The sequence below is a fragment of the Rhinopithecus roxellana genome, chromosome 6 (genome assembly GCF_007565055.1).
Source record: "Rhinopithecus roxellana isolate Shanxi Qingling chromosome 6, ASM756505v1, whole genome shotgun sequence".
In the NCBI taxonomy this organism is placed as follows: domain Eukaryota; kingdom Metazoa; phylum Chordata; class Mammalia; order Primates; family Cercopithecidae; genus Rhinopithecus; species Rhinopithecus roxellana.
The window spans coordinates 135,751,060-135,777,874 of NC_044554.1; the positions used below are offsets into that span (position 1 = coordinate 135,751,060).

General features: G+C 42.1%; 1 protein-coding gene across 5 annotated transcripts in view; it reads left to right on the forward strand.

The window, feature by feature from the left end:
- LOC104657346 (S-adenosyl-L-methionine-dependent tRNA 4-demethylwyosine synthase TYW1) overlaps nt 1-26,815 on the forward strand; it is a 262,699-nt gene that overhangs the window by 90,278 nt on the left and 145,606 nt on the right. For all 5 annotated transcript variants that reach the window (XM_030932482.1, XM_010357125.2, XM_030932480.1 and 2 more), the window contains 2 exons: nt 10,996-11,105; nt 25,913-26,090. In XM_030932482.1, coding sequence (XP_030788342.1) covers nt 10,996-11,105; nt 25,913-26,090 — 288 coding nt within the window. The remainder of the gene's footprint in view (nt 1-10,995; nt 11,106-25,912; nt 26,091-26,815) is intronic.

The following is a 26,815-nucleotide window of genomic DNA, read 5'->3' on the forward strand; positions in this document are numbered from 1 at the left end:
GTCTCAAAAAAAAAAAAAAAAAAAAAAAAAATTAGAATTTGCTATCTGTTTCAATGAAATATATAACAAGAATGTCAGAAAAGGCTCCTTAAAAATTGATTTAAATGTTGCGTAAATGCTTTTATTATTGTCCTTTTCTTTTAGCAGATTCTTAAAATAACTTCTGAGCCTCAGTTTCTCAACTGTAAAATAAAGCAACAGTACCTTCCTTACAGGGTTGCTGTAAGGCTTAATTACTTGAGTGAGATTCTGTATATGACAGTGGGGTTTTTTTTATTCTTTTGAGATGCAGTCTCGCTCTGTCACCCAGGCTGGAGCGCAGTGGCATGATTTTGGCTCACTGCAACCTCTGTCTCCTGGGTTCAAGCGATTATCCTGCCTCAGCCTTCCAAGTAGCTGGAACTACAGACATGTGCCACCACGCTGGCTGATTTTTGTATTTTTAATAGCTGGGATTACAGGCATGAGCTACCAGGCCTGGCCGATGACCATGTTTTTGAACTACAACATGATGTACGCAGATGTGATTTTTTCAAAATGAAATTTTTACTTCATTTTGAGTATATGTGAAGTAGACTATTACGGATAGATAAAATACTATTCCACCAATTTTCAGAAGGACATATTGGGTATTTTTATCTATGTATAGATATCACACATTCACCGTTGTGTATCTATTATTTCTGTTTTTAAAATTTTATTTGAAAGTTTTATTCTTTGAAATTTTGAATGAAGAGTTTTGTCTGTTTTCCTTGCTCATGGGTTACTTGTGAAGTGGGGGCAGGGTGGAGGAAAGAGTTATATCTGTCTTGAAGAAATAACCCAAAAAGTCTTGATAGACAGTTGTCCAAAGAAGATGTACAGATGACCAGTAAACACATGAAAAGATATGCATAATATCCAAAAAGTAGAAATGCTCCAGATGTCCATTAACTGATGAACAGAGAAACAACATGTGGTGTATCCATTCCACGGAATGTCATCTGGCAATAAAAAGAAATTAAGTCCTGGTACTTGCTACAGCATGGATTAATGTTGAACATACACTAAGAGAAAGAAGCCAATCACAATAGACTGCATCTATAGTAAGACTGCATTTCTGTGCATTGCCTGGAATAGACAAATCTGTAGAGACAGAAAGTAGATTAGTGGTTGCCTAGAGCCGAAGGGAATATGGGGATTGAGGAGTGATACCCAAGGGGATAGGGTTTCTTTTTGGGAATGACAAAATGTTTAAAATTGATTTTGGTGATGGATGCATGTAAAAAGTGAAGTAGAGGCTCCTCTTCAAAGAGACTTTTCCTCCCGTCTAAGAATAAATAGTAACTTCTCTTAGAAGCAAAATTTATTCAGAGACCTGTGCTAACATGCTTAAAGATCTGCTAACTGTGATAAATCCGTGTACTTTGTGTTCTTAGCTCCCACAATTTAGCCTAAATATTTGCCCTGGCATGCTTATACTGGTCCAAGCAAGCATTAGGTCATAGCCTATTCCTCTTCCTTATTTGGAGGTGTTTTTACCTTTCTGAGCATTCCACAAGTTACTTGCGCCTACTTTTGTTCTCCTCTGCCTTTGCCTCTTTTGAAAAGTTCTAAGTTTCTAGCCAATCGGGACAAACACAGAATCTGAGGTCCCGTTCCAGCCAGTGGAAACTGGTAAGAGCAGTAGGATGGACGTGTCAGGTTATAAATGACCCTGTCTCCTTTGTTTGGTGTACTCTCGTGGCAAAACTGCTGGCAAGTGTACCCTTTCTGCAGAAAGTAAAAAGATGGCCTTGCTGAGAAGATTAAATTTATGTTCAGTTGCTATTTTTTTGCAGCACTGGGGAACAAGCGTTTCTAACAACGCACAACTCTGAATATACTAAAAGTCAATGATTTATAAACCTTAAATAGGAGAATTATATGGTATGTTATTTTTTTTTTTTAAGATAGAGTCTCACTCTTTTGCCCATGCTGGAGTGCAGTGGCATGATCTCAGCTCACTGCAATCTCTGCCTCCCAGGTTCGAGCGATTCTTGTGCCTCAGCCTCCCAAGTAGCTGGGATCACAGGCACACACCACCACACCTGGATAATTTTTGTATTTTTAGTAGAGATGGGGTTTTGCCTGGTTGGTCAGGCTGATCTTGAACTCCTGACCTCAGGTGATCCACCTCACTTGGCCTTTCAAAGTGCTGGTATGACAGGCTTGAGCCACTGCGCTTGGCTTTTTTTTTTTTTTTTTGGGCAGAGTTTCACTGTTGCCTAGGCTGGAGTGCAGTGACACAGTTTTGGCCCACTGCAACCTCTATCTCCCAGGTTCAAGTGATTCTCCTGCCTCAGCCTCCTGAATAACTGGGATTACAGGCTTGTGCTACCACACATGGCTAATTTTTTATGTTTTCAGTAGAGACGGGGTTTCACCAAGTTGACCAGGCTGGCCTCAAACCCCTGACCTCAAGTGATCCACTGGCCTCAGCCTCCCAAAGTACTGGGATTACAGGCATGAGCCACTATGCCCAGCTTCATTCTTTTTTATAGGGCTAAATAGTACCCCATTGTGAATGTATATTACATTTCCTTTATCCATTTATCTGCTTATGGACACTTAGGTTGGTTCCATATCTTGGTGATTGTGAATAGTGCTGCAATAAGCATGAGAGTGCATATATCTGTTCAACATACTGATTTCCTTTCCTTTGGATATATATTCAGTAGTGGGGTTGCTGGATCATATGGAAGTTCTAGTTTTAGTTTTTTGAGGAATCTCCATATCGCTTTCCATAACGACTGTAGTAGTTCACGTTGCCAACAACAGTGTATAAGAGTTCCCTTTCTCCACATCCTTGTCAGCATTTGTTATTATTCGATAATAGTCATTCTGACTTGGGTGAGATGGAATCTCATTGTGTTTTTGATTTGCATTTCTCTGATGATTAGATGGTGAGCATTTAAAAATGTATCTGTTGGCCACCTGTATACGTTCTTCTGAGAAATGTCTATTTACATCATTTGCCCTTTTAAAAATCAGATTATTTGTGGGTTTTTTTTTTTTTTTTTTTTTTTTTTTGCTGTTGGGTGTTGGAATGTTTTGTAAATTCTGGGTATTAATCCCTTGTTCGATGAATGGTTTGGAAATACTTTCTGTCCTTCTGCAGGTTCTCTCTTCACCCTGTTGATTGTTTCCTTTGCAGGGCAGCAGCTTTTTAGTTTGATATCATCCTGTTTGTCTATTTGTTTTTACTTTTGTTGCCTGTAATTTTGAAGTTTTATTTGTAAAATCATTGTCCAGACCAATGTCCTAAAGTGTTTCCTCTGTTTTCACAGTATGTAATTTCACAGTTTCAGGTTTATATAGGTAATCTGTTTTGAGTTGATTTTTGTATATTGTCTTTCCCCATTGTATGACCTTGGCGCCTTTGTCGAAAGTTTATTTCCTGTAAATATTTGTATTTATTTCTGGATTCTCTATTTTGTTCTGTGAGTCTATGTGTCTGTTCTTATATCAATACCATGCTGCTTTGGTTACAATAGGTTTATAGTTTTTTGTTTGTTTGTTTTTTGAGATGGAGTCTTGCACTGTTGCCTGGGCTAGAGTGCAGTGGTGTGATCTCAGCTCACTGCAACCTCCACCTGCCTGGTTCAAGTGATTTTCCTGCCTCAGCCTCCTGAGTAGCTGGGATTACAGGTGCCTGCCACCACTCCTGGCTAATTTTTTGTATTTTTAGTAGAGATTCGGTTTCACTATGTTGACCAGGCTGGTCTTGAACTCCTGACTTTGTGATCCGCCCACCTCGGCCTCCCAAAGTGCTGGGGTTACAGGCGTGAGCCACCGCGCCCGGCTATAGTATATTTTGAAGTCATGTACTGTGATGCCTTGAGCTGTGTTCATTCTGCATAGGATTTCTTTGGCTATTTGGGGATTTTAGTGGTTCCATGTGATTTTTAGAATTGTTTTCTATTTCTGTGAAAAATGTCTTTTGGTGTTTTGATAGGGATTGCATCGAATCTGTAAATTGCTTTGGGTGGTATAACTTTATATTTATTAATATATAAATATAAAATATATTTTATATTTATTCTTCCAACCCATGGACATGGGATGTCTTTCCATTTTTTTGTGTGTGCTCTCTTCAATTTCTTTCCTCAGTGATATGCAATTTTCTTTTCTTTCTTTTTTTTTTTTTTTTTGAGATGGAGTCTCTGTTACCCAGGCTGGAGTGCAGTGGCACGATCTCGGCTCACTGCAACCCCTGCCTCATGGGTTCAAGTAATTCCTCTGCCTCAGCCTCCTGAGTAGCTGGGATTACAAGCACCTGCCAGCATGCCTGGCTAATTTTTTGTATTTTTTTAGTAGAAACGGGGTTTCACCATATAAGCCAGGTTGGTCTCGATCTCCTGACCTCATGATCCACCCGCACCCGCCTTGGCCTCCCAAAGTGCTGGGATTACAGGCGTGAGCCATCACACCCGACCTGATATGCAATTTTCATTGCAGAGATCTTTTGCCTTCTTGGCCAGATTCAATTCTAAGTATTTTTTTGTGTGTGGCTATTCTAAGTGGAATTGCTTTCTTGATTTGCCTTTCAGATAGTGTATTATTGGTTTAGGGAAACGCTACTGATTTTTGTGTTGGTTTTGTATCTTGCAACTTTACTACATTCATCAGTTCTAAGAGTTTTTTGGTGTAGTTTCTAGGGTTTTCTTTATAAGAAAAGAAAACCTAGGTTTTGTCTTTACAAGACACAGTCTTATATAGACAGTGTCTTCTGCAAACCAGGACAATTTAACTTCCTTTTTTCCAATTTGGATGTCCATTATTTCCTTTTCTTGCCTTATTGCTCTGGGTAAGACTTCCAGTGCTATGTTGAATAAGAGTAGTGACACTGGGTATCTTTGTCTTCTGCCAGTCCTTAGTGGAAAAGCTTTCTACTTTTTTCCTCTTCAGTATAATGTTAGTTATGGGTTTGTTGTCTATGGCCTTTATTGTGTTGAAGTACATTCCATCTATACCTAATTTGTTGAGAATTTTTATTATGAAGGGATGCTGAATTTTATCAAAGGCTTTTGTTTTTTTGCATCCATTGAGATGATCATATGGTTTTTGTCGATTTTGTTGAGGTGATATATCACATTTATTGATTTGTGCATACAATGCTTGTATCTTTGGGGACAATCCTACTTGATTGTGGTGTATCATCCTTTTAATGTGCTGTTGGATTCTGTTTGCTAATATTTTTTTTTTTTTTTTTTTTTTGAGGAGGAGGAGTCTCGCTCTGTCGCCCAGGCTGGAGTGCAGTGGCGTGATCTCGGCTCACTGCAAGCTTCGCCTCCTGGGTTCCCGCCATTCTCCCGCCTCAGCCTCCCGAGTAGCTGGGACTACAGGCGCCCGCCACCTCACCCGGCTAGTTTTTTGTATTTTTAGTAGAGACGGGGTTTCACCGTATTAGCCAGGAGGGTCTCGATCTCCTGACCTCGTGATCCACCCGCCTCGGCCTCCCAAAGTGCTGGGATTACAGGCTTGAGCCACCGCGCCCGGCCTGCTAATATTTTTGTTGAGGATTTTTTTTTTTTTTTTTTTTTGGAGACGGAGTCTCGCTCTGTTGCCCAGGCTGGAGTGCAGTGGCGCATCTCAGCTCACTGCAAGCTCCACCTCCAGGGTTCATGCCATTCTCCTGCCTCAGCCTCCCAAGTAGCTGGGACTACAGGTGCCCACCACCGCACATGGCTAATTTTTTGTATTTTTAGTAGAGGCAGGGTTTCACTGTGTTATCCAGGATGGTCTCGATCTCCTGACCTCGTGATCCGCCCACCTCGGCCTCCCAAAATTCTGGGATTACAGGCGTGAGCCACCTCACCTGGCCGAGGATTTTTATACCTTTATCAGGGATAATGGCATGCTGTTTTCTTTTTTGTTGTGTTTTTGTCTTGTTTTGTTTTCAGAGTCATACTGGCCTCATGTAATAATGAGTTTCTAAGGATTTCTTCCCCCTTAATTTTTTGAAATAGTTTTGAAAAATATTAGTGTTAGGGGTGTGTGTGTGTGTGTATGTTGTATGTATGTGTGTGTGTGTGTGTGTGTGTGTTTGGTGGAATTTATCAGGGAAGCCATCTGGCCATGTACTTTTCTTTGTTGGAAGACTTTATTATTGATGTATTCTTGTTAATGATCAGTTCAGGTTTTCTCTTTCTTCCTGGTTTCTTCTTGGTAGGTTGTGTGTGTACAGGAATTTCTACATTTCCTCTAGGTTTTCCAATTTGTTTGTGTACAGTTGGTTATCATAGTCTTTAACGATTCTTTGTATTCCTATCAGTAGTAATGTCTCTTTTTTTGTTTCTGATTGTATTTATTTGGATCTTCTCTTTTTTTCTCGGTTAGTCTAATGGTTTGTCGATGTTTATCTTTTAAACAGACTTTCTGTTTTGTTGAGTTTTGTGTTATTTTAGTCTCAATTTCATTTATTTTTGCTCTGATTATTATTTTTTTCTGTTCTAGTAATTTTGGGTTTGGTTTGTGTTGTTTTTGCTTTTCTAGTTCCCTGAAGTGCACTGTTAGATTGATATTTGAAATCATTCTACATTTTTGATGTAGTTGTTTATTACTATAAACTTCCCTCTTGGTACTGCTTTTGCTCTGTCCCTTAAGTTTTGATGTTTGCTTCTGCTTTCATTTGTTTGAATACATTTTTAAATTTTCTTCTTGCTTTCTTCGTTGACTCACTGGCTGTTCAAGAGTGTGCTATTTGGTTTCCATTACTTTGTATAGGTTCCAAAGTTCCTTTTATGACTGATTTCTTGTTTTATTCCATTGTCCAAAAAGATATTTGATAGGATTTTGATTTTTTAACATTTTTTGAGACTAGTTTTGTGGCCTAAAATATGGTCTACCCTGGATAATATTTTATGTATGGATAAGAAGATTGTGTATTCTGCAGCTGTAGTATGAAATATTTTGTCAGTGTCTGTTAGGACAGTTTGGCCTATGGTTTAAATCTGGTGTTTCTTTATTGATTTTCTGTCTAGGTGATCTGTCCAATGCCGAGAGTATGATGTTGATGCCCCCAACTATTATGGTAGTAGAGTCTATCTTCCATTAGATCTCATAATGTTTGCTTTATATCTCAGTGCTGCAGTGATTCCTTTATCATTATACAATGATCTTTTTCTTGGTCTCATTTTACAGTTTCTGACTTAAAGTCTATTTTATCTTATATAAGGATAGCTACTCTTGCTGTTTTTTTTTTTTTTTTGAGATGGAGACCTGCGCTGTTGCCAAGGCTGGAGTGCAGTGGAGTGATCTTGGCTCACTGCAACTGCCGCCTCCCAGGTTCTCAAGCGATTCTCCTGCCTCAGCCTCCAGAGTAGCTGGGATTACAGGCACCCACCACCACACCGGCTAATTTTTGTATTTTTAGTAGAGATGGGGTTTCACCATGTTGGCAAGGCTGGTCTCGAACATCTGACCTCGTGATCCGCCCACCTTGGCCTCCCAAAGTGCTGGGATTATAGGCGTGAGACACCGCACCTGGCTGCTTTTGGTTGGTGTGGTATATATTTTTCCATCCCATTCACTTTCAGTCTGTGTATATGTTTACAAGTGAAGTGAGTTTCTTATAGGCAACAAATAGTTGGGTGTTTTTTTTTTTTTAATTCATTCAGCCAGTTTATATCTTTTAACAGGGGACTTTAATCCATTTACATTCAAGGTTATTCATGTAGATGATGCCTTACTCATGTTGTTTTGTATGTTGTTTTTGCTTTTTTACTCTCTTACTATTTTTGCAGTTTGGTGGTCTTCCATAGTGGTAACATTTGAATCCTTGTTTATTTTTCTCATTTGTATATTCGCCCTACCAGTGAGTTTATACTGTTGTGTGTTTTCATGACGGTAATTATCACTTTCACTTCCTGATATAGGATTCCCTAAGCTTTTCTTGTAAGGCCAGTCTAGTGGTGATGAATTTCTTCAGTTTTCACTTGTCTGGGACAGGCTTTATTTCTCCTTCATTTCCAGAGGATAGCTTTGCTTGGTGGTCTTTTTTTTCCCAGCCCTTAGAAGATATCATTCCATTCTCCCCTGGCTTGTGAGGTTTCTGCTGAGAAATCTGCTGTTATTCTTATGGAGGTTTCCTTACATGTGACATGATGCTTTTCAATTGCTGTTTTTAGAATTCTCTTTGTCGTTGTCTTTTGACAGTTTGACTGTAATGTGTCTCAAGGAGGCTTTTTTTTTTTTTGGCATTCAATCCATTTGAGGAATTTTTAGCTTGCTTGATCTGAATGTCCATATCTCTCCCCAAATGTGGGATGTTTTTGATTTGCTTTAATGCGACCCCCAGAGCAAATGCCAGAGAAAAGGCAAGTAGGCAAGGCAAAAAAAACTTTATTTACAAACCAATGTGAGGGAGGTCTCCGGCGGTGGAGGCTGACAAAGTCGCTCCGGCGTTCTCAGGCCAGGTTCCTGGGTCCCGCGTAGGAGGAGGGCCCGAGGAAGTTCGCTCGGCGTTCTCGGACGAGGTTCCTGGGTCCCGCGTACGAGGAGGGGCCGAGGAAGTTCGCTCCGGCGTTCTCGGACGAGGTTCCTGGGTCCCGCGTACGAAGAGGGGCCAAGGAAGTTCGCACCGCACGCCCGCCGGGAGCGGCTTTTATGTCCTGGGCCCGGGAGTGGGCGGGCAGTGGGCGGGACATAGGCGGGTCAGGGGCGGGTTGGTAGGCATGGCTAGGCGGGTTCCGGCTTTTCTCCGTCGGAGGTCGGGTTGCGCCTGTGCAGTCGACCCGTGTCTTTCCCGGGCGCGGGAAAGTTGACGGTGAAGAACCCGGAACTGCGCCATCTTGCCTCCGTTTGTCCAAACAGTATTCAGCTGCTATTTCATTAAAACCTATTTACTTTTTCATGTCTTTTCCCACCTGTTCTCCATCTGGAATTCCTAAATGCAAACATTTGTTCATGTAATGGTGTCCCATCATTCCTGTAGGCTTTTTTTCCTACGCCTCCTGGTGCTCCTCCTCCTCCTCTCTCCTCTCTCCTTTCTTCCTTCTCCCTTCTTCTTTTCTTCTTTTTCTCCTCCTCTTCTCCTCCTCCTTCTTTCTTCTTTCTCCTTTTCTTCTTTATTTCTTCTACTTCCTTCTTTTTCTTTTTTTGTTTTTTGTTCTGACTGGGTCATTTCAAAAGTCCTGTCTTCAAGTTCAGACATTCTTTGTTCTCCTTGGTCTTGTATGTTGTTGAAGCTCTCAGTTGTATTTATTTCATTCATCGAATTCTTCAGCTTCAAGGTTTCTGTTTGGCTCTTTTTTTGTGTGATATCTATATCTGTTGAATTTCTCATTTAGATCATGAATTCCTTTCTTGATTTCATTGAATTGTGTATGTGTATTCTCTTGTATCTCTCTGAGTTTCTTTAAGATCATTATTTTAAATTATATTACAGGCCTAGATTTTCCTTTCTTTCAGGTCTGTTACTGGAGAATTATCAAGTGTCATGTTTTCTTGCTATTTCATGTTTTTGTTTTTTCCTACTTGATATCTGCATATGGGGTATAACAGTCACCTCTTCCACTTTTATGGAGTAGTTTTCACAGGGAAAGACTCCTGGAGAAGTATTTTATAGTGTTGGTTGAGTGGGGTGCTTTGACTTGTCTTCTAGACGGGAACAGTAGTGTAGTCTCCATGTGATTTCTTTGGCCATAATTGGTGCCTGTGCCTCACTGGCCTGGACTGTGCGTGTTTGTGGAGGCAGTGGCATGGCTTTGCTAGGGGCAGTATTGCTGGTCTTGCTGGTCCTTAGACCCTAGGGGAGCTTGTGCTATTTCTGGCAGCTCTGCTGCTTATGGGGGTAGTGTCTTCAGTGGTGCTGGTTTCTGGGCAGGATGGTCCTTGGGTCCTGAGGGGCCTGTGAGGCCCACAGTGGTTCTGCCTGTCGGGAGGGTGAGATGGTTGGCAGTGGTGGACACTGAGGAGCTGGTGCTTGGGCTCTGCCATTGTGTCTGTCTTGGTGGTGGTCTCCTTGCTGGGCTTTACTGCCTGTTTTTTTTTTTTTTTGAGACGGAGTCTCGCTCTGTTGCCCAGGCTGGAGTGCAGTGGCCGGTTCCCAGCTCACTGCAAGCTCCGCCTCCCGGGTTTATGCCATTCTCCTGCCTCAGCCTCCCGAGTAGCTGGGACTACAGGCGCCCGCCACCTCATCCGGCTAGTTTTTTGTATTTTTTAGTAGAGACGGGGTTTCACTGTGTTAGCCAGGATGGTCTCGATCTCCTGACCTCGTGATCCGCCCGTCTCGGCCTCCCAAAGTGCTGGGATTACAGGCTTGAGCCACCGCGCCCGGCCTGCCTGTTTTTTTTTGGATTACAGGGTTCTGTGTGGGCTCAGGTGCTTGGGTATGATTGTACCGCTAGGTATAGCTTGGGTTGTGGCATTGTCATCTTTTGTATGGCTGTGGAGTGATGATGGTGGGACGTCAAAAATATGGAGATACAGGGGCTTTGGTTCCCAGGGCAGGATACACTCTAGCAGTGGTTTTGGTCTCAAAATGGCATCACGTTCTAGCTGCTTGGATCCCAGGTGGAGGTTCTTGTCCTTTCCCCAGGCCTGCATCAAGAGAAACTCATTCTCAAGCCCTGTCAGTGTGATTTCCAAGCAAGCATTCCAGCTGTCCTCACTCACTTTATGAAGTGTTGACGTAGGTGACAGTAACATGGTGGTGACAGTTTGCCTTGTTTGCGTATGTCCATAGTTAACATGGTTAAAACAGCAGAGAGCGTTCTGTCAATCTATAACCGGAGTTGAGTCAATTAGGTGCCCAACATCTCCGGGAAGAGTTGAATGATTTCTCTATTCATCCCTCTCTGTTAGGTGTCATGATTTAAAATAAATTGGAAAATACTACTGTACACAGTTGAACTCTTAGGAGGAAACCAGTCCTGATTTTGTAATTTTAAAAAATAGGATGACTTCATTGTAAATGACTAGCCCAGATCTTATTACAGAAGGGTCCTTTAGAACTTTGCATCTTGTTCCTAGGCACCACACCAACCCCGTGGGCACTGAATGGCGGTGGAAGATGGACCAGCCTGAAATGATCTTGAAGGAAGCCGTCGAAAACCATCAGAACATGATTAAGCAGTTTAAAGGTATTTTTTTCTTCCCTCTACAGAGGAGTACGCATGCCTGTTAATAGTCTGAGTCAGATTGGCAGAAGAATTGCCTGTTTGGTAGGATTTTGTCCCCACTGGCAAATTTTCCTATAAGGAAGTGAAAACTTTGTGGAAATACATATATTTTGCCTTTTTAGCTTTTACATCCCATGTGATGGAAGAACTAAAAATTTAAAGTGTAGCAACTTGGCCAGGTGTGATGGCTCACGCCTGTAATCCCAGCACTTTGGGAGGCCAAGGCGTGTGGGCGGATCACCTGAGGTCAAGAGTTCGAGACCAGCCTGGCTAACATGGTGAAACCCCATCTCTATTAAAAATACAAAAATTAGCTGGGCATGATGGCGGGTGCCTGCAATCCCAACTACTTGGGAGGCTGAGGCAGGAGAATTGCTTGAACCCGGGAGGCAGATGTTGCAGTGAGCCCACTGCACTCCAACCTGGGTGACAACAGCAAGACTCCATCTCAAAAATATGTAAATAAATACATAGATAAAGTTTAGCAACTTATAATATGCTGCATTCAGCTTGAAAGCTTTCCCTGGGAATGTACCATCAACCTTCCTAGAAATCTTTTGCTATTGTTCTGTCTTGCTGAGCTGAGCAGCCTTTTGAATGGATTGGAAATTTTAGGTTAGTGGAAAATCTTCAATAATGTTAGTTAGTGATGGGAAAACATTTTTGAATGAATGCCTTATTAAAGAAAGGAGGGATAATATAAATAACAATTTCTTCCATATAATCCATAGTGATGTGGTAAAAATTCAACCACTCTGTTTTTTGAATTTCCTAATTTAATTCTGTCTCATATTAACAAATACTGGACTTCACTGGAGATCACTGGTTCTCAAACTTTATCATGCATCAGAATCATCTGGAGAGCTTGTTAAAACACAGATTGTTGGTTTCCTTTCCCAGAGATTGGGTCAGTAAGCCCAAGAGTATGCTTTTTTTCTTTCTTTCTTTTATTTTTTGGACAGGATCTCGCTCTGTCGTCCAGGCTGGAGTGTGGTGGTGCCATCTTGGCTCATTGCAACCTTCACTTCCCGGGCTCAGATGATCCTCCCACCTCAGCCTCGCCTCCTGAATAGCTGGGGCTACAGGTGCAGGCCACCACGCCTGGCTAATTTTTTGTAAAAATAGGGTCTAGCCATGTTGCTCAGGCTGGTCTTGAACTCCTGGACTTAAGCCATCCGCCCACTTTGGCCTCCCAGAGTGCTGGGATTACAGATGTGAGCCACCCGAGAATGTGCATTTCTTTTTTTTTTTTTTTTTGTTTGAGACGGAGTCTCGCTCTGTCGCCCAGGCTGGAGTGCAGTGGCCGGATCTCAGCTCACTGCAAGCTCCGCCTCCCGGGTTTACGCCATTCTCCTGCCTCAGCCTCCCGAGTAGCTGGGACTACAGGCGCCCGCCACCTCGCCCGGCTAGTTTTTTGTATTTTTTAGTAGAGACGGGGTTTCACTGGGTTAGCCAGGATGGTCTCGATCTCCTGACCTCGTGATCCGCCCGTCTCGGCCTCCCAAAGTGCTGGGATTACAGGCTTGAGCCACCGCGCCCGGCCGAGAATGTGCATTTCTAACAGGTTTCTGGTTGGCATTGATGTTGTTGAACTGGGGACCACACTTTGAGAACCACTACTGTACATGTGATGGTTTCATAAATCTACAGCTGTAGGTGATGAATTGGAATTTGTTAGGTTCCCTGTTGAATCTGTATGCTCTGGTCTTTACCTACCACTGGTGATTCCTTCTCTCCTGTATTCTTTCCTATCATATGCAACCATTAAAAAATAGTCCCAGCCAAGGCTATTTTAATATAGGTGCTCTTATGATATTAATAGCACACATGGGAGTCTTTAGAAACCTCCGTAATTAGCATTCTGAAGATCAGGTGATTCTTTCATGTAAGGAAATTTGGTCTGTTCATTCATAATATTATAATACTCCTTACCTCTTGATGTGGTTAGACTTTGTCCCCCTCACCCAAATCTCATCTTGAATTCTAATGTCCATAATCCCCATAATCCCTCTGTGTTGAGAGAGACCAGGTGGAGGTAATTGAAACATGAGGGCCATTTCCCCCATGGTGTTCTCACGATAGTGAGTTCTCACGAGATCTGATGGTTTTATGAAGGGCTCTTCCCCCTTTGCGCTGCACTTCTCTTTTCTGCTGCCTTGGGAAGAAGGTGCCTTGCTTCCCCTTTGCCTTCTGCTGTGATTGTAAATTTCCTGAGACCTCCCCAGCCATTCTGAACTGTGAGTCAATTAAACCTCTTTCCTTTATAAATTACCCCATCTTGGGCAGTTCTTTATAGCAGTATGAAAAATGGGCTCATACTTATTTCTCATTCTTATGAGAAATGGAGAAGAGTCATGTAAATAATGGTTCAAGATCAGTAGTAATTTGTAAAAGATGATTAGTCAGTAGGCCAGATGCAGTGCCTCATGCCTGTAATCCCAGGACTTTGAGAGGCTGAGGTAGGTGGATCACCTGAAGTCAGGAGTTTGAGACCAGCCTGGCCAACATGGTAAAACCTCATCTCTACTAAAAACACAAAAATTAGCCAGGCATGATGGTGTGTGCCTTTGAATCCCAGCTACTTGAGAGGCTGAGGCAGGAGACTCGCTTGAACCCAGGAGGCAGAGGTTGCAGTGAGCTGAGTTCACACATCACTGGACTGCAGCCTGAGTGACAAAGCCAGACTCTGTCTCAAAAAAAAAAAAAAAAAAAAAGTCAGTAATTTTATGCTTTATGAATTTTCTAGGGAAAGTTGACCTGTACATATTTGTGTATATTTGTGTGTGGACTGATTTTTTTTTTGTACATTTATAAAGATGCTAATGATTATTTTAATTTCTCATCTTGATTTTTAGTTTCAAGCATTTTTTGATGGCGGGATGTAGGGGTACAAATTACATTCTCATATTGGATAAAGCAGTGTCTGTTACCAGTGTTTTGGAAAATTAAATGAAACTATTGGTAAAGAACTAGTAAGCCCCACATCTGGAATTTGACTGGCTTTTCCTAACTCGTTGTTGGTTTAGTTAATAATTGGTTGTCGATCTTCAAGTAAGCTATATGTCTTTTTAATAAATTTCAAGGCAAAGTCTTATTTTGCTTTGGAGAGTGTGTTAGGGTTCTCCAGCAAAACAGAACCAATGGGTGTGTGTGTATGTGTATGTGTATGTGTATGTGTATGTGTATGTGTATGTGTATGTGTGTGCGTGTGTGAAGGGAGAGAGAGACAGGAACAGAGACAGATTGAGATTCATTTGTTCATTTTTAGGAGTTGGCTCACAAATTTGTGCAGGCTTGGTGAGTTCAACATCTCATGGGTTGACTGGCAGGTTGGAGACTCAGAGAAGAGTGGGAGTTCAAGTTCAAAGGCATTCTCCTGGCAGAATTCCTTCTTGCTTGGAGCAGGTCAATCTTTTTATATTAAAGCCTTCAAGTGATTGGATGAGGTCCATCCACATTATGACGGGCAATCTACTTTACTGAAAGCCTAGCACTTTAAATGTTAATCTCTTCCAACAAACACCTCCACAGAAACATCCGGAATAATGGCTGAACAAATATCTGGACGCTGTGACCCAGACAGGTTGACACATAAAATTAACCATCACAGATAGTAATATCAGAAGCAGGAAATGCCAGTACTTTTATTTTTATATGAAGTTGATTTTTGAGTTAGTGCTTAAGGAGCTAATGGGACGATGACTGAGGATGTGTGTTTCCTGGACATCCTGGAGTCTCCCTGAATGAACTGTGTCTTGGGCAGTTTGTGTGAGGAGGAATCAGCCCTGCCCTGAGGAGTAGACACCTTCGTTTCTGTGTACTGAGATGTCCGTCATACAGAATGACGATCTGAGTTTTGATAGTAATTTTTCTGACAGGAGCGTTTTTGCAAATGCACTTTAAATGGAAATATGTAATGAATAAACCGTAAGGTAGACTTTGTTGATGTTAATAAAATGTGTTAGGTGAGTTCTGTGAGCACGTATTTTTCATTGTCTGCCGGGGCTATTGAGGGGCTTGTCCTGTGCAGAGAGGGGTGTCCAGTAGTGACCTTAGACTTACGTTAATCAGCAGGCATCTCAAATGGTTTGTCTATGGGTTCTTATGATGCAAGGAAAACAAAAGAGCTTTAAAATTTAGATTCTCGGCTGGGCTCGGTGGCTCACGCCTGTAATCCCAGGACTTTGGGAGGCTGAGGCGGGCAGATCCCGAGATCAGGAGATTGAGACCATCCTGGCTAACGTGGTGAAACCCCATCTCTACTAAAAATACAAAAAAATTAGCCGGGTGTGGTGGCAGGCGCCCGTAGTCCCAGCTACTCTGGAGGCTGAGGCAGGAGAATGGCACGAACCCAGGAGGCAGAGCTTGCAGTGAGCCAAGATCGCGCCATTGCACTCCAGCCTGGGCAACAGAGCGAGACTCTTTCTCAAAAAAAAAAAAAAAAATTTAGATTCTTTTGAGGGATGATAGGATGCAGGATAGCAGAGAGAAAGAATAGAGCATGTCTATGGATGTGTGAATCCTGAGTAGGCATTAGAATGCATAAGACAGAAGGAATGATCCCCAGAAATTCAACAACTGCCACCAATTTCACTCTTACAAATGGTATTTATACAGTATCTATTTTACCCTGGTAATTCCTACAAAGGATTTTTTTTTTCATATCTGAATGGATTGACTTGATAACATGTTACCATGTCAGCAAAACATTGGTGTATTTAATCAGCAACAAATTTGCTGGAAAGGTTTTCAGAGTGGAACTGGTTGATTTTTGTGCACTGATGCTCTTCAGGTTAGCAAAGCAGTTTTTCTTGAAGCTAGCAGAAAACAGGTGCATGTTTGAAGGTGCGGAGGGTGTAGACAGGTCAGCACATAGGCATAAGGGAGCCTCATTTGTTTTATTTTTATTTTATTTTACTTTATTTATTTACTTGGAGACAGGATCTCACTCTGTTGCCCAAGCTGGAGTGCAGTGGCACGATCTTGGCTCCCTGCAACCTCTGCCTCTTGGGCTCAAGTGGTCCTCCCACCTCAAGTAGCTGGAACTACAGGTGCATGCTACCATGCTTCAGCTAATTTTAAAATTTTTAATAAAGATGGTTCTACCTAATATTGCCCAGGCTGGTGTTGAACTCCTGGGCTCAAGTAATCCTTCTGCCTGGCCCTCCCAAAGTGCTGGGATTATAGGCATGAGCCACCGTGCCTGGCTCTCATTTGTTTTACATTTTCACAACGAATGAGAGATCACTTAATTTGCAATTTTTGGGCCCTGGTTTTGTTTAATGCTTTTTTCTGTGTTCCAAGTTAGGTTAAACAAGCCATTGTTTTTGAAAATCTGTCTTAATGCTATAATAGTCGTAGTAAATCTTGCTGTAAAATTATGATAATAGCAAAGAAAAAAAACCCTAATTAGTAAAGGGTAAAGTGTATAATTTGTACGAATCCAGAGCCCTTCTGGAAAACTAGTGGTAGTCTGTAACACTTCAAAGAAAAAAATGGTATGTGATTTCTTTTAAAATGATAACTTTGACAGCATTATAGAAATTTAGTACTTCAGAATATTGATTGTATTTTCGGTTCTCTTGGCAGCAAGTAATTTCAACTGAAAAAGACTGTGAAGGGGAGTCTTGTTCTGTTGCCCAGGCTGGAATGCAATGGCATGATCATAGCTCACTGCAGCTTGACCTCCTGGGCTCAAGCAATCCTCCCGTCTCAGCCTCTCAAATAGCTGGAATTACAGGCACATACTACCAAACTCAGCTAATATTTTTAAAAACATTTTTGTAGATATGGGGGTCTTACTATGTTGCCCAGTCTGATCTCGAACTCCTGGGCTCAAGCAATTCTTCAGCCTCAGCCTCCCAAAGTGCTGGGATTATAGGTGTGAACCACTGCACCCGGCCTTAATTTTCATTTTAATAATACTGTATCTGTGGGAATACAAATTTCAGGCTTAAACAGAAATGCTTAAGAACAGAATTCTTGTATAAATTGGCAATTATAGGCTATTTTCAAAGGCTTGAAGGCATTTCCTTCGTAGTTCATGATATTCCCGGTATCTCTACTTTGGCCTCTTTTTGGAGGTCCACTCTTAGCTCATTAATTATTTCCCTCACTCTGGCTTGGAGAGGCCTTTGCTTTCTAGTGTGAGTTTCCACCCTATGACAAAGAACACCTGCTGTTTGTCCTGGGTCTGGTTCAATTGTGTGTAAGGTGGAACTGGCTGTGGGGACTGTTGCTTGTTGTCTGAGTTCCCCAACTGGAGCTAAGTGGCCAGTCCTGAGCAGTTTTGGAAGATCATTCCTGATGTTTTCGATGCTTCCCTTTTGTGTTCTTAATTCTGAGGGTAGTCATTGTCTTTTCAGTTATTTCACTGAGTTATAAAAATATCTCTCTTTTCCTGACCGTTATTAGCTTTCCTTTTATATACATACAAAATTAACTTTATATTGATTAAAAGTGGGTCAGAATTTCAGTGCTACTCAGTGTCTATTCAAAAATGCTGCCTGCCCCCTTCTAAGTACTACCATGGCAGGGAGAAATAGTTCCCAGAAAATGGGACAGAGGTTTCTTTAGCGCAGTTTTCCACCCATTCAGCAAACACCAAGTGATTACACCATCTTTGTCAGGAATGTCCTCGGTACTAAAGCTGCAAAGGTGAAAAAGACATCATTTATTGCTAGGTGTTTTTATCTATACTTTAAGCTAGAAGCGAAGTACTGCAAGAAATGACAGATCTCCAACAGATGGTTTTCACAAACTAGGTATGCTAACATACACATCATAAAGAAAATGTGGAGGTGGGGAAGGGAACAACACCTGTTAATTGTTTTCTGAAAATTATTTATGAAAAACCTCAAGTGGAGTATCTATATCAAACAGGTATTATTTATGACTTTTAGTCAGGATGGGTCATTGGGAAGATTTTTGGCCAGGAACTGCATTGTTATGAGAAGAAAGAAGAGAATGTTTTATTTCTGATCGGCCCAAACTTAAGAAATAGGAAAATACTGAGCATTACATTGTGTTTATTTGTGTGTTATTTGGTTTATCGCTATGACATTAGGATGAAAATTTTAGAATCTTAAGTTCTGGCTTTGTCATCTTTCAATGAGATGAAGTACACTTGTTAGTTAATCTGCTGATTGTAATTGTGATTATCCAAGATCAGGAAGCTGTTTAGAAAAAGAAAAATGTCAGAAAACTTGCTTAACCAAAAAAACCAAAGAACTAGAATAACAAAGCAGAGTTTAGTTGTGAAAGGGTTAAGATTTGGGCACCATGAGGAGAACAGATCGTGTGTGTGTGCATGTGCATGCGTGTGCTGTGCGTATGAGTGTGAGATAATGGGAAACAGCACTATAGATTTGCTGTTGAAATGTCCTGTGTCTCATGTGGACTGTTTCTTTCTTCTCCAGGAACCCTTTCCATTAGAAATTTAGCGGCTGTTATCAGAGAAATGCAAATCAAAACCACAATGTGATACCATCTCACACCAGTTAGAATGACGATCATTAAAAAGTCAGTAAACAACAGGTGCTGGAGAGGATGTGGAGAAATAGGAACACTTTTACACTGTTGGTGAGAGTGTAAACTAGTTCAACCATTGTGGAAGACAGTGTGGCAATTCCTCAAAGATCTAGAACTAGAAATACCATTTGATCCAGCCATCCCATTACTGGGTATATACCCAAAGGATTATAAATCATGCTGCTATAAAGACACATGCACACGTATGTTTATTGTGGCACTATTCACAATAGCAAAGACTTGGAATCAACCCAAATGTCCATCAATGATAGACTGGATTAAGAAAATGTGGCACATATACACCACAGAATACTATGCAGCCATAAAAAAAGGATGAATTCATGTCCTTTGTAGGGACATGGATGAAGCTGGAAACCGTCATTCTGAGCAAACTATCACAAGAACAGAAAACCAAACACCTCATGTTCTCAGTCATAGGTGGGAATTGAACAATGACAACACTTGGACACAGGGTGGGGAACATCACACACCAGGGCCTGTCGTGGGGTGGGGGTAGGGGGGAGGGACAGCATTAAGAGATATACCTAATGTAAATGACAAGTTAATGGGTGCAGCACACCAACATGGCACATGTATACTTATGTAACAAACCTGCACGTTGTACACATGTACCCTAGAACTTAAAGTATAATTAAAAAAAAAAAGAATTTAGAGGCTGTTTCAATTTCTGTCATATTTCCTTGAAGACAGCGCAAGAAGACATGAAATGGAGTCCTTGAGGCCTTGTTTTTGGGAGGACCAGTATAACAGCCTCTGGCAGAGAGCAAGAAATAGAAACATGCTCTTATGAAGGAGAGAACCAAGGTTTTACGTATGCTTCTCCATCCCTTACTTGTGAGAGAATCAGGATAACTTGAACATCTAAGAATCCATTATTTTAAAAAGTTTATCATCAATAATTTTTTTGTCTTGTATTTTGTTTGTTTTTGTGATTGTCTAAATGGGGGAATATGATTATGATATTTTTATTTGTAGTTTTCTGAAAAGGATGGCATTGGTGTCTCTGCTTCTAGGTTTCCTCCTGTCCTTCTTGGCTGCTCTGTGGTAGTACCCTTAGTTGATCCCTCTTCCTCTCCCCAGAACTGTGAGTGTCGTAGTCCATGGCCCTCCTCCCTGTTCTATTATCCCCAAGGCTTGCTTTGTCTGAGTTGATGGCAGCTGTGTTGCTCGGGCCAAACATTTTCTAGAAATCATTGAGCCCTCTCACTCTCTCATACCCTACATCCAATCCATTTGAAAATCCCTCTTGACAATACCTTCAAAGTAGAGTCAGCTGATCGACTTTGCCACCTCCACTATCGTGCCACCTTTACCGTCACCACCTTGGTCCAAGCCACCATTTCCTTTTTGTATTATATTACAGTCTGTTGGCAGATTATCCTCACTCCTTACCCCTCTGTTCTCAGTGAAGAACCTGATGTGATCTACTTAAAACAAAAATTAGTTTATGCCACTCTCTTCTCAAAATCCTGCATTGGCTACCCATGTGACTCAGGTTCCCTAGACATAATCAGGCAGGCTCCCACCTTGGCGTCTTTCCTCTGACTATAATGCTCTCTTCCCTCTTTGCCCTCTTGGCCCACTCCCTCACCTCCTCCAACTACACTCGCCTTTTCAGCAAGACTTATACTGAGCAGCCTGATTGACAGGGCAGCCTGCCTCTTTTTCTTCTTGGCACCCCACATCTTCATTACCCTGCTCTTTCTTTTCTTTTATCACCCCCCCCTTTTTTTTTTTTTTTTTTTGAGACGGAATCCGGCGGCTGGAGTACAATGGTGAGATCTTGGCTCACTGCAACCTCCGCCTCCTGGGTTCAAGTGATTCTCCTGGCCCAGCCACCCGAGTAGCTGGGATTACAGGCACCTACCACCACGCCCGGCTAATTTTTTTATATTTTTAGTAGAGACGGAGTTTCACCATGTTGGTCAGGCTGGTCTTGAACCGCTGACCTCATGATCCGCCCACCTCAGCCTCCCAAAGTGCTGGGATTACAGGCGTGAGCCTGGTGCCTGGCCCAAAACTTCATCTTTACCAAAAATTAAAAAAAAAAGAAGAAGCGAGTGTGGTGGCACATGCCTGTGGTCCCAGCAACTGAGGAGGCAGAGGTGGGAAGATCACCTGAACCCAGGAGATTGAGGCTGCAGTCAGCTTGATAACATCACTGCACTCCAGCCTGGGCGACAGAGGGAGACCCTGTCCAAAGAAAAATAATAATAATTGAATTTATTTTTCAGTTCACAAAATGAAAACATTTGCAGCTAGCACGGTTTGAATGATTATGTGCTGGGCCTGGCACCCCATTAAGTATTTCATGTAGCTTATTTCATTTAATTGTTATAACAGCTGTATGTGTGTCTGTAAAATCTCCATTTTAAAGATTAGGGAATGGGCTTGGAGAGGGTGAGAGAGGTTTGACCAAGGATATAAAACTAGCTTAGCGGTGGAGCTCGAGTGTGAACCCAGTGCATCTGAATCCCAGGGGCCAGGGCCTAACCGATGCTCCTTTCACTTTCTGAGTTTTAGGTTGGTTTTGGAGTTCAGGTTCAACCTGCCTTTCTACTCATCTGCTCATGGAGGGGGGATTATAGTTAATGATATGCTTTTTCCAAAAGCAAATGTTATGCATTATTAATGCTGAGTTGTCTTGGCAACATGGAATGAGCTTAAGGATCAAATTTTATTTAAAAACTTTGTTTTACTTGAGTTAAGATCTTAGATTTCAATAACCTACAAAATTATTCATCCATCCAAAAATACTGACCTGAAATACATTCTTACAGTTGCAGTTAGATAGTCATAAAAGAAGGCATCACCTGTCATGCTTAGATTGTTTTCATTTTGGTCTGTAGTCTGTTGCTTTGATCTCTTGGGTATTTACTTGCACTTTCTGTTTTATTTATTATTTTGTATTGGGGTACATGTGCATGTTTTTTACATCGGTGTATTGTGTACCATGGGAATTGGGCTTCTCGCATACCCATTACTCAAATAGTGAACATTGTACCTGCTGGGCAATTTTTCAACTCTTACCCCGTCCCATCCTCTTTTGGAGTCTCTAGTGTCTATTATTTCCATTTTTAGGTCCATGTGTACCCATTGGTTAGCTCCCACTTAAAAGTGACAACGTGTGATATTTGATGTTCTGTTGTTTAGTTCACCTAGGATGATGGCCTCCAGCTTCATCCATGTTCCTGTAAAGGACATGATTTTGTTCGTTTTTGTGGCTGTATAGTATTCCATGGTGTATATGTACCGTATTTTCTTTATCCAGTCAACCATTGATGGACTCTTAGGTTGGTTTCATGACTTTGTGAATAGTGCTGTGATGAACATACGAGTGGGTACAGGTTTTTTTTAATATTATGATTGCTTTTCCTTTGGGTAGATACCTGGTAATGGGATTGCCAGGTTGAATGGTAGTTCTGTTTTTAGTTCTTTGAGAAATCTCTCCAAAGAGGTTGAACTAATTTACATCCCCACCAACAGTGTGTAAGTGTTCCCTTTTCTCTGCATCCATGCCAATATCTGTTGTTGTTTTACTTTTTAGTAATAGCCATTCTGACTAGTATAAGATGATATCCCATTGTAATTTTAATTTTGCATTTCTCTGCAAATGATTATTAGTGATGTTGAGTGTGTTTTTCACGTTACTTACACTTTCTTATTTCTTAGGTGTGGGAGAAAGAGAGAGTGTGTGTGTGTGTGTGTGTCTGTGTCAAGCACACCTGACACCAATACCTTAACTTAAACATACCTGGAGAATGACTGTATGTTCTTAGAAGAATGTGTGTTCTGAGCTCTGAACTAGGAGATCCAGGAGTGGCCAACCTGGGGATTCATTCTCTTTGTTTTTTTTTCTGTGAAGGTTTTATTTGGGCAACAGAATGAGAGAACCTGATTCTCTATCTATGAGGAACATCTGAACCCCTAGCCCTTCCTGTGGAATGCAGGTCGTACAGGGGATCAAAGCCCTTTGTTTTGGGTTAAAGTGGTGCCTGGTGGGGATTGCTAGTGGGGCCAGGGGGTACTTTTTTTTTCCAGACAGGGTCTTGCTCTGTCGCCCAGGCTAGAGTGTAGTGGCGCAATCTCGGCTCACTGCAACCTCTGCCTCCCGGGTTCAAGCGATTCTTCTGCCTCAGTGTCCTGAGTAGCTGGGACTACAGGCATGCATCATCATGCCTGGCTAATTTTTGTATTTTTAGTAGAGATGGGGTTTTGCCATGTTGGCCAAGCTGGTCTTGAACTCCTGACCTCAAGTGATCCACCCGCCTCGGCCTCCCAAAGTGCTGGGATTACAGGCATGAGCTGCCATGCCCAGCCAAACTGCATGCTTTTTACAAGCAATTGTGGTTCTCCTGCCCAGCCCACTGCCGTTGGACTGCCCTGTTTGTGAATCCCTTCAATAAACCCTATGTCTTGGCCGGGCGCGGTGGCTCCCGCCTGTAATCCCAGCACTTTGGGAGACTGAGGTGGGCGGATCATGAGGTCAAGAGTTTGAGACCAGTCTGGCCAACATAGTGAAACCTCATCTCTACTAAAAAAGAAAAAAAAAAAAAATTAGCCAGGCGTGGCCGTGTCCACCTGTAATCCCAGCTACTGGGGATGCTGAGGCAGGAGAATCGCTTGAACCTGGGAGGCAGAGGTTGCAGTGAGCCGTGATTGAGCCATCACACTCCTGCCTGGGCAACAGTGTGAGACTCCATCTCAACAACAGTAACAACAACAGCCCCTATGTCTCATTCACTGGCTCTGAATCTCTTTGCCAGCCCCTCACAGGTGGTGCTATCACTACTGAAGTCAATCAGGGTCTGGCGGAATGGTAAAATAAAATCACTTTCAGAAAACTAAGGCACAACTGAGCAGTGAAATTTAACTTTATTTTGCCCACGTTCTTTGTGTTATTGTTGTTAAGGTGACAGTGACTAGGATCGAATCAGTTTCATAAACCAGGATAAAGGTGGTAATAGCAAATCCTTAATGAATGTTTCTTGTGTGCCAGACACTCTGCTAAGGCCTTTACGTGCATTATCTCATTTAATCCCAACAAAAATTCTTCAGGGTACTTACTGTTTGCAGTTAAGGAAGTTATGTTTCAAAGATGGCCAATAAGAGTCAGAGAAGACACATGAACACGCTTCTCCCCCAGGCCCAAGCTCCATGAAGAATCTCTATCCTGCAGAGAGAATATATTCTTCAAAAGGAACCTAGAAATAATTGATTTAGAACTATCAGGAGTCAAGGAGATATATATTTTTTCTTCGTTTTTTTCAACTCTTAAGTTCAGGGGTACAAGTGCAGGTTTGTTACGTAGGTAAACTTGTGTCATGGGGGTTTGTTGTACAGATTATTTCATCACCCAGGTATTAAGCCTAGTACCCATTAGTTATTTTTCCTGATCCTCTCCCTCCTCCCACCCTCCATCCTCTGATAGGCCCCAGTGTGTGTCATTCCCCCCTATGTGTTCATGTGTTCTTAGGATATGTATTTTTGCCTATTTACACAAGTCTTTCACGTTCTCTGTTAGACAGAAGGACTTTTAGGACAGTGTATCTCTTAATGCCTTCTACATTGAGTCAAGAGTAGTGCCTGTCAAAACAAGCTGCATGCTGGAATCACACGGAGAGCCCTTTAGAAATCCTGATGCCCGAGGCCCCTCCCCGGAGACTGTGATTTAATGTGTTTGGGATACCGCCTGGACATTGGGATTCTTAAACGTTTTCTGGGTAATTCCAGTGTCCAACTAGGATTCAGTAAATCCAGTGTCCAACTAGAATGAGTGGTGTATGCCAGTGGCTACCTAACTTGTCTGCACATTGGAATAACGTGGGGGGCTTCGGAAACTGTGAATTGCCTACACCCCTCTGCCAGAGACTGGCGTTCAGTTGATCTGAGCTGTAGCCTGGATTGTGGGAATTTTAAGATTCCAAGGTGAGTTCCAACGTGCAGACAGGTTTGGGGCCCTCTGGTTTCATGCAGCGGCTTTTAGCCTTGGCTATACGTAACAATCATCTGAGAAGCTTTAACAAAACTCATTGCCTGGGCTTGTACCCACTCTGATGAAACAGACTCTTTGGAGGTGGACCTAGGTGGCAGTATTTTTTTTTTTTTTTTGAGACGAGTCACACTTTGTTGCCCAGGCTGGAGTGCAGTGGTACCATCTCCTCTCACTGCAGCCTCTGCCTCCTGGGTTCAAGCGATTCTCCTGTCTCAGCCTCTCGAATGGCTGGGATTACAGGCGCCCGCCACCACGCCCAGCTAATTTTTGCATTTTTAGTAGTGACGGGGTTTCACCATGTTGCCAGGCTGGTCTCGAACTCCTGACTTCAAGTGATCCACCTACCTTGGCCTCCCAAAGTGTTGGCATTACAGGTGTGAGCCACCGCGCCCTGCCTATTTTTGTTTTTTGAGACAGGGCCTCGCTCTGTCATCCAGGCTGGAGTGTAGTGGCACCATTGTGGTTCACTGCAGCCTCAACCTCCCAGATTCAAGGGATCCTCCCACCTCAGCCTCACAAGTAGTTGGGACCAAAGGTGTGTGCCACCACGCCCAGCTACTTTTTTAAAAAAATTTTTTAGTAGAGACAAGGTCTCACTATATTGCCCAGGCTAGTTTTGAACTCCTGGGCTCAAGCAATTCTCCTGCCTTGGCCTCCCAAAGTGCTGGGATTACAAGTGTGAGCCACCGCGCCTGGCCTGTGGCAGTATTTTTTGAAGCTCCTCAGGTGATTCCAGTAGGAAATATGAAATATTCTAGTATGAAGCCAAAGATGAGAACGATTAGGTCTCTTCTTTTTCTCTCCTATACAGTTTTGGACCAACTACATTTACTTTCCCAGCTTGAGGAATGATTGGTCTAGAAGAGGCTTATTCTTATGCAGATATACTGAGTTCATTTTCTTAGATCAACATGAAAGAATACAAAGCTAAGCAAATTATGCAGAGGGACTTATTCTGCATCCCAAATAATTAGCTAACAAAGCTAGTTTTGCCTGCTTGTGTTGATGTAGTTTAACTGGTACCAAAACTAAGAATGAGGTTACTGACTGATTTTTCTGATTTAGTAATTCTAGTCCCACCCTGTCCTTTGGCCTTTGTTTTGTATTCTTTGGTATCAAAAATGAATTTGCTCTATAAAATCAAAGCATCATTAAGAAAAATGTAAGTGACATCCTCTATCTGTGCCCTATGTAGCTGGGTCCTTCTCACTGTATTCTGCAGGAGTACCAGGCGTCAAAGCAGAGCGCTTTGAAGAAGGAATGACGGTAAAGCACTGTGCATTGTCCCTCGTGGGAGAACCAATAATGTACCCAGAGATCAACAGGTTTTTGAAGCTACTCCACCAGTGTAAAATCTCCAGCTTCCTGGTCACAAATGCACAATTTCCTGCGGAAATCAGGTGAGTTCTCCAGCCTATGGAGAGATGCTGCGTGAATCTGTTTCACTGCAAAGTAAAACTAATAGGCATTAATGCAATCAAATAGGATTTATTGATTACTTACTACATATAAATGTCGGGCTTTGGAAGGTGAAGATGGTCCTGCTTTTCAAAAATGTGTTCTATTAGGGACAAACATTAGTAAAAAGAGTAGAGGCACAGATACATCGCTAGGGGAATTCAAAAGAGAATGAATTTTTTTTTTTTCCAAATGGGAGGTAAACTTTCCAGAGAAGCTGTCATTTTATTTTTTTTTTTTGGGTCGGAGTCTCACTCTGTCTCCCAGGCTGGAGTGCAGTGGCACGATCATGGCTCACTGCCACCTCCGCCTCCCAGGTTCAAGTGATTCTCCTGTCTCAGCCTCCTGAGTAGCTGGGTCTACAGGCGTCTGGCACCATGCCCAGCTAATTTTTTATTTTTTATTTATTTATTTTTTAAATAGTGATGGGCTTTCACCATGTTGGCCAAACTGTTCTCGAACTCCTGACCTCAAGTGATCCTCCTGCCTCAGTCTCTCAGAGTGCTGGGATTAGAGGTGTGAGCCACTGCGCCTGGCCTAATTTTTATCTTTATGTCTGGGAATAGTTCTTGAGAAGGTAGGAAACTATATTGTTGTTAAAAAGGAACTTCCTGAGAAAGATGTGGAGTTGTGGTATTTGTGATAACCATTATGTAAGTGTAGTTTA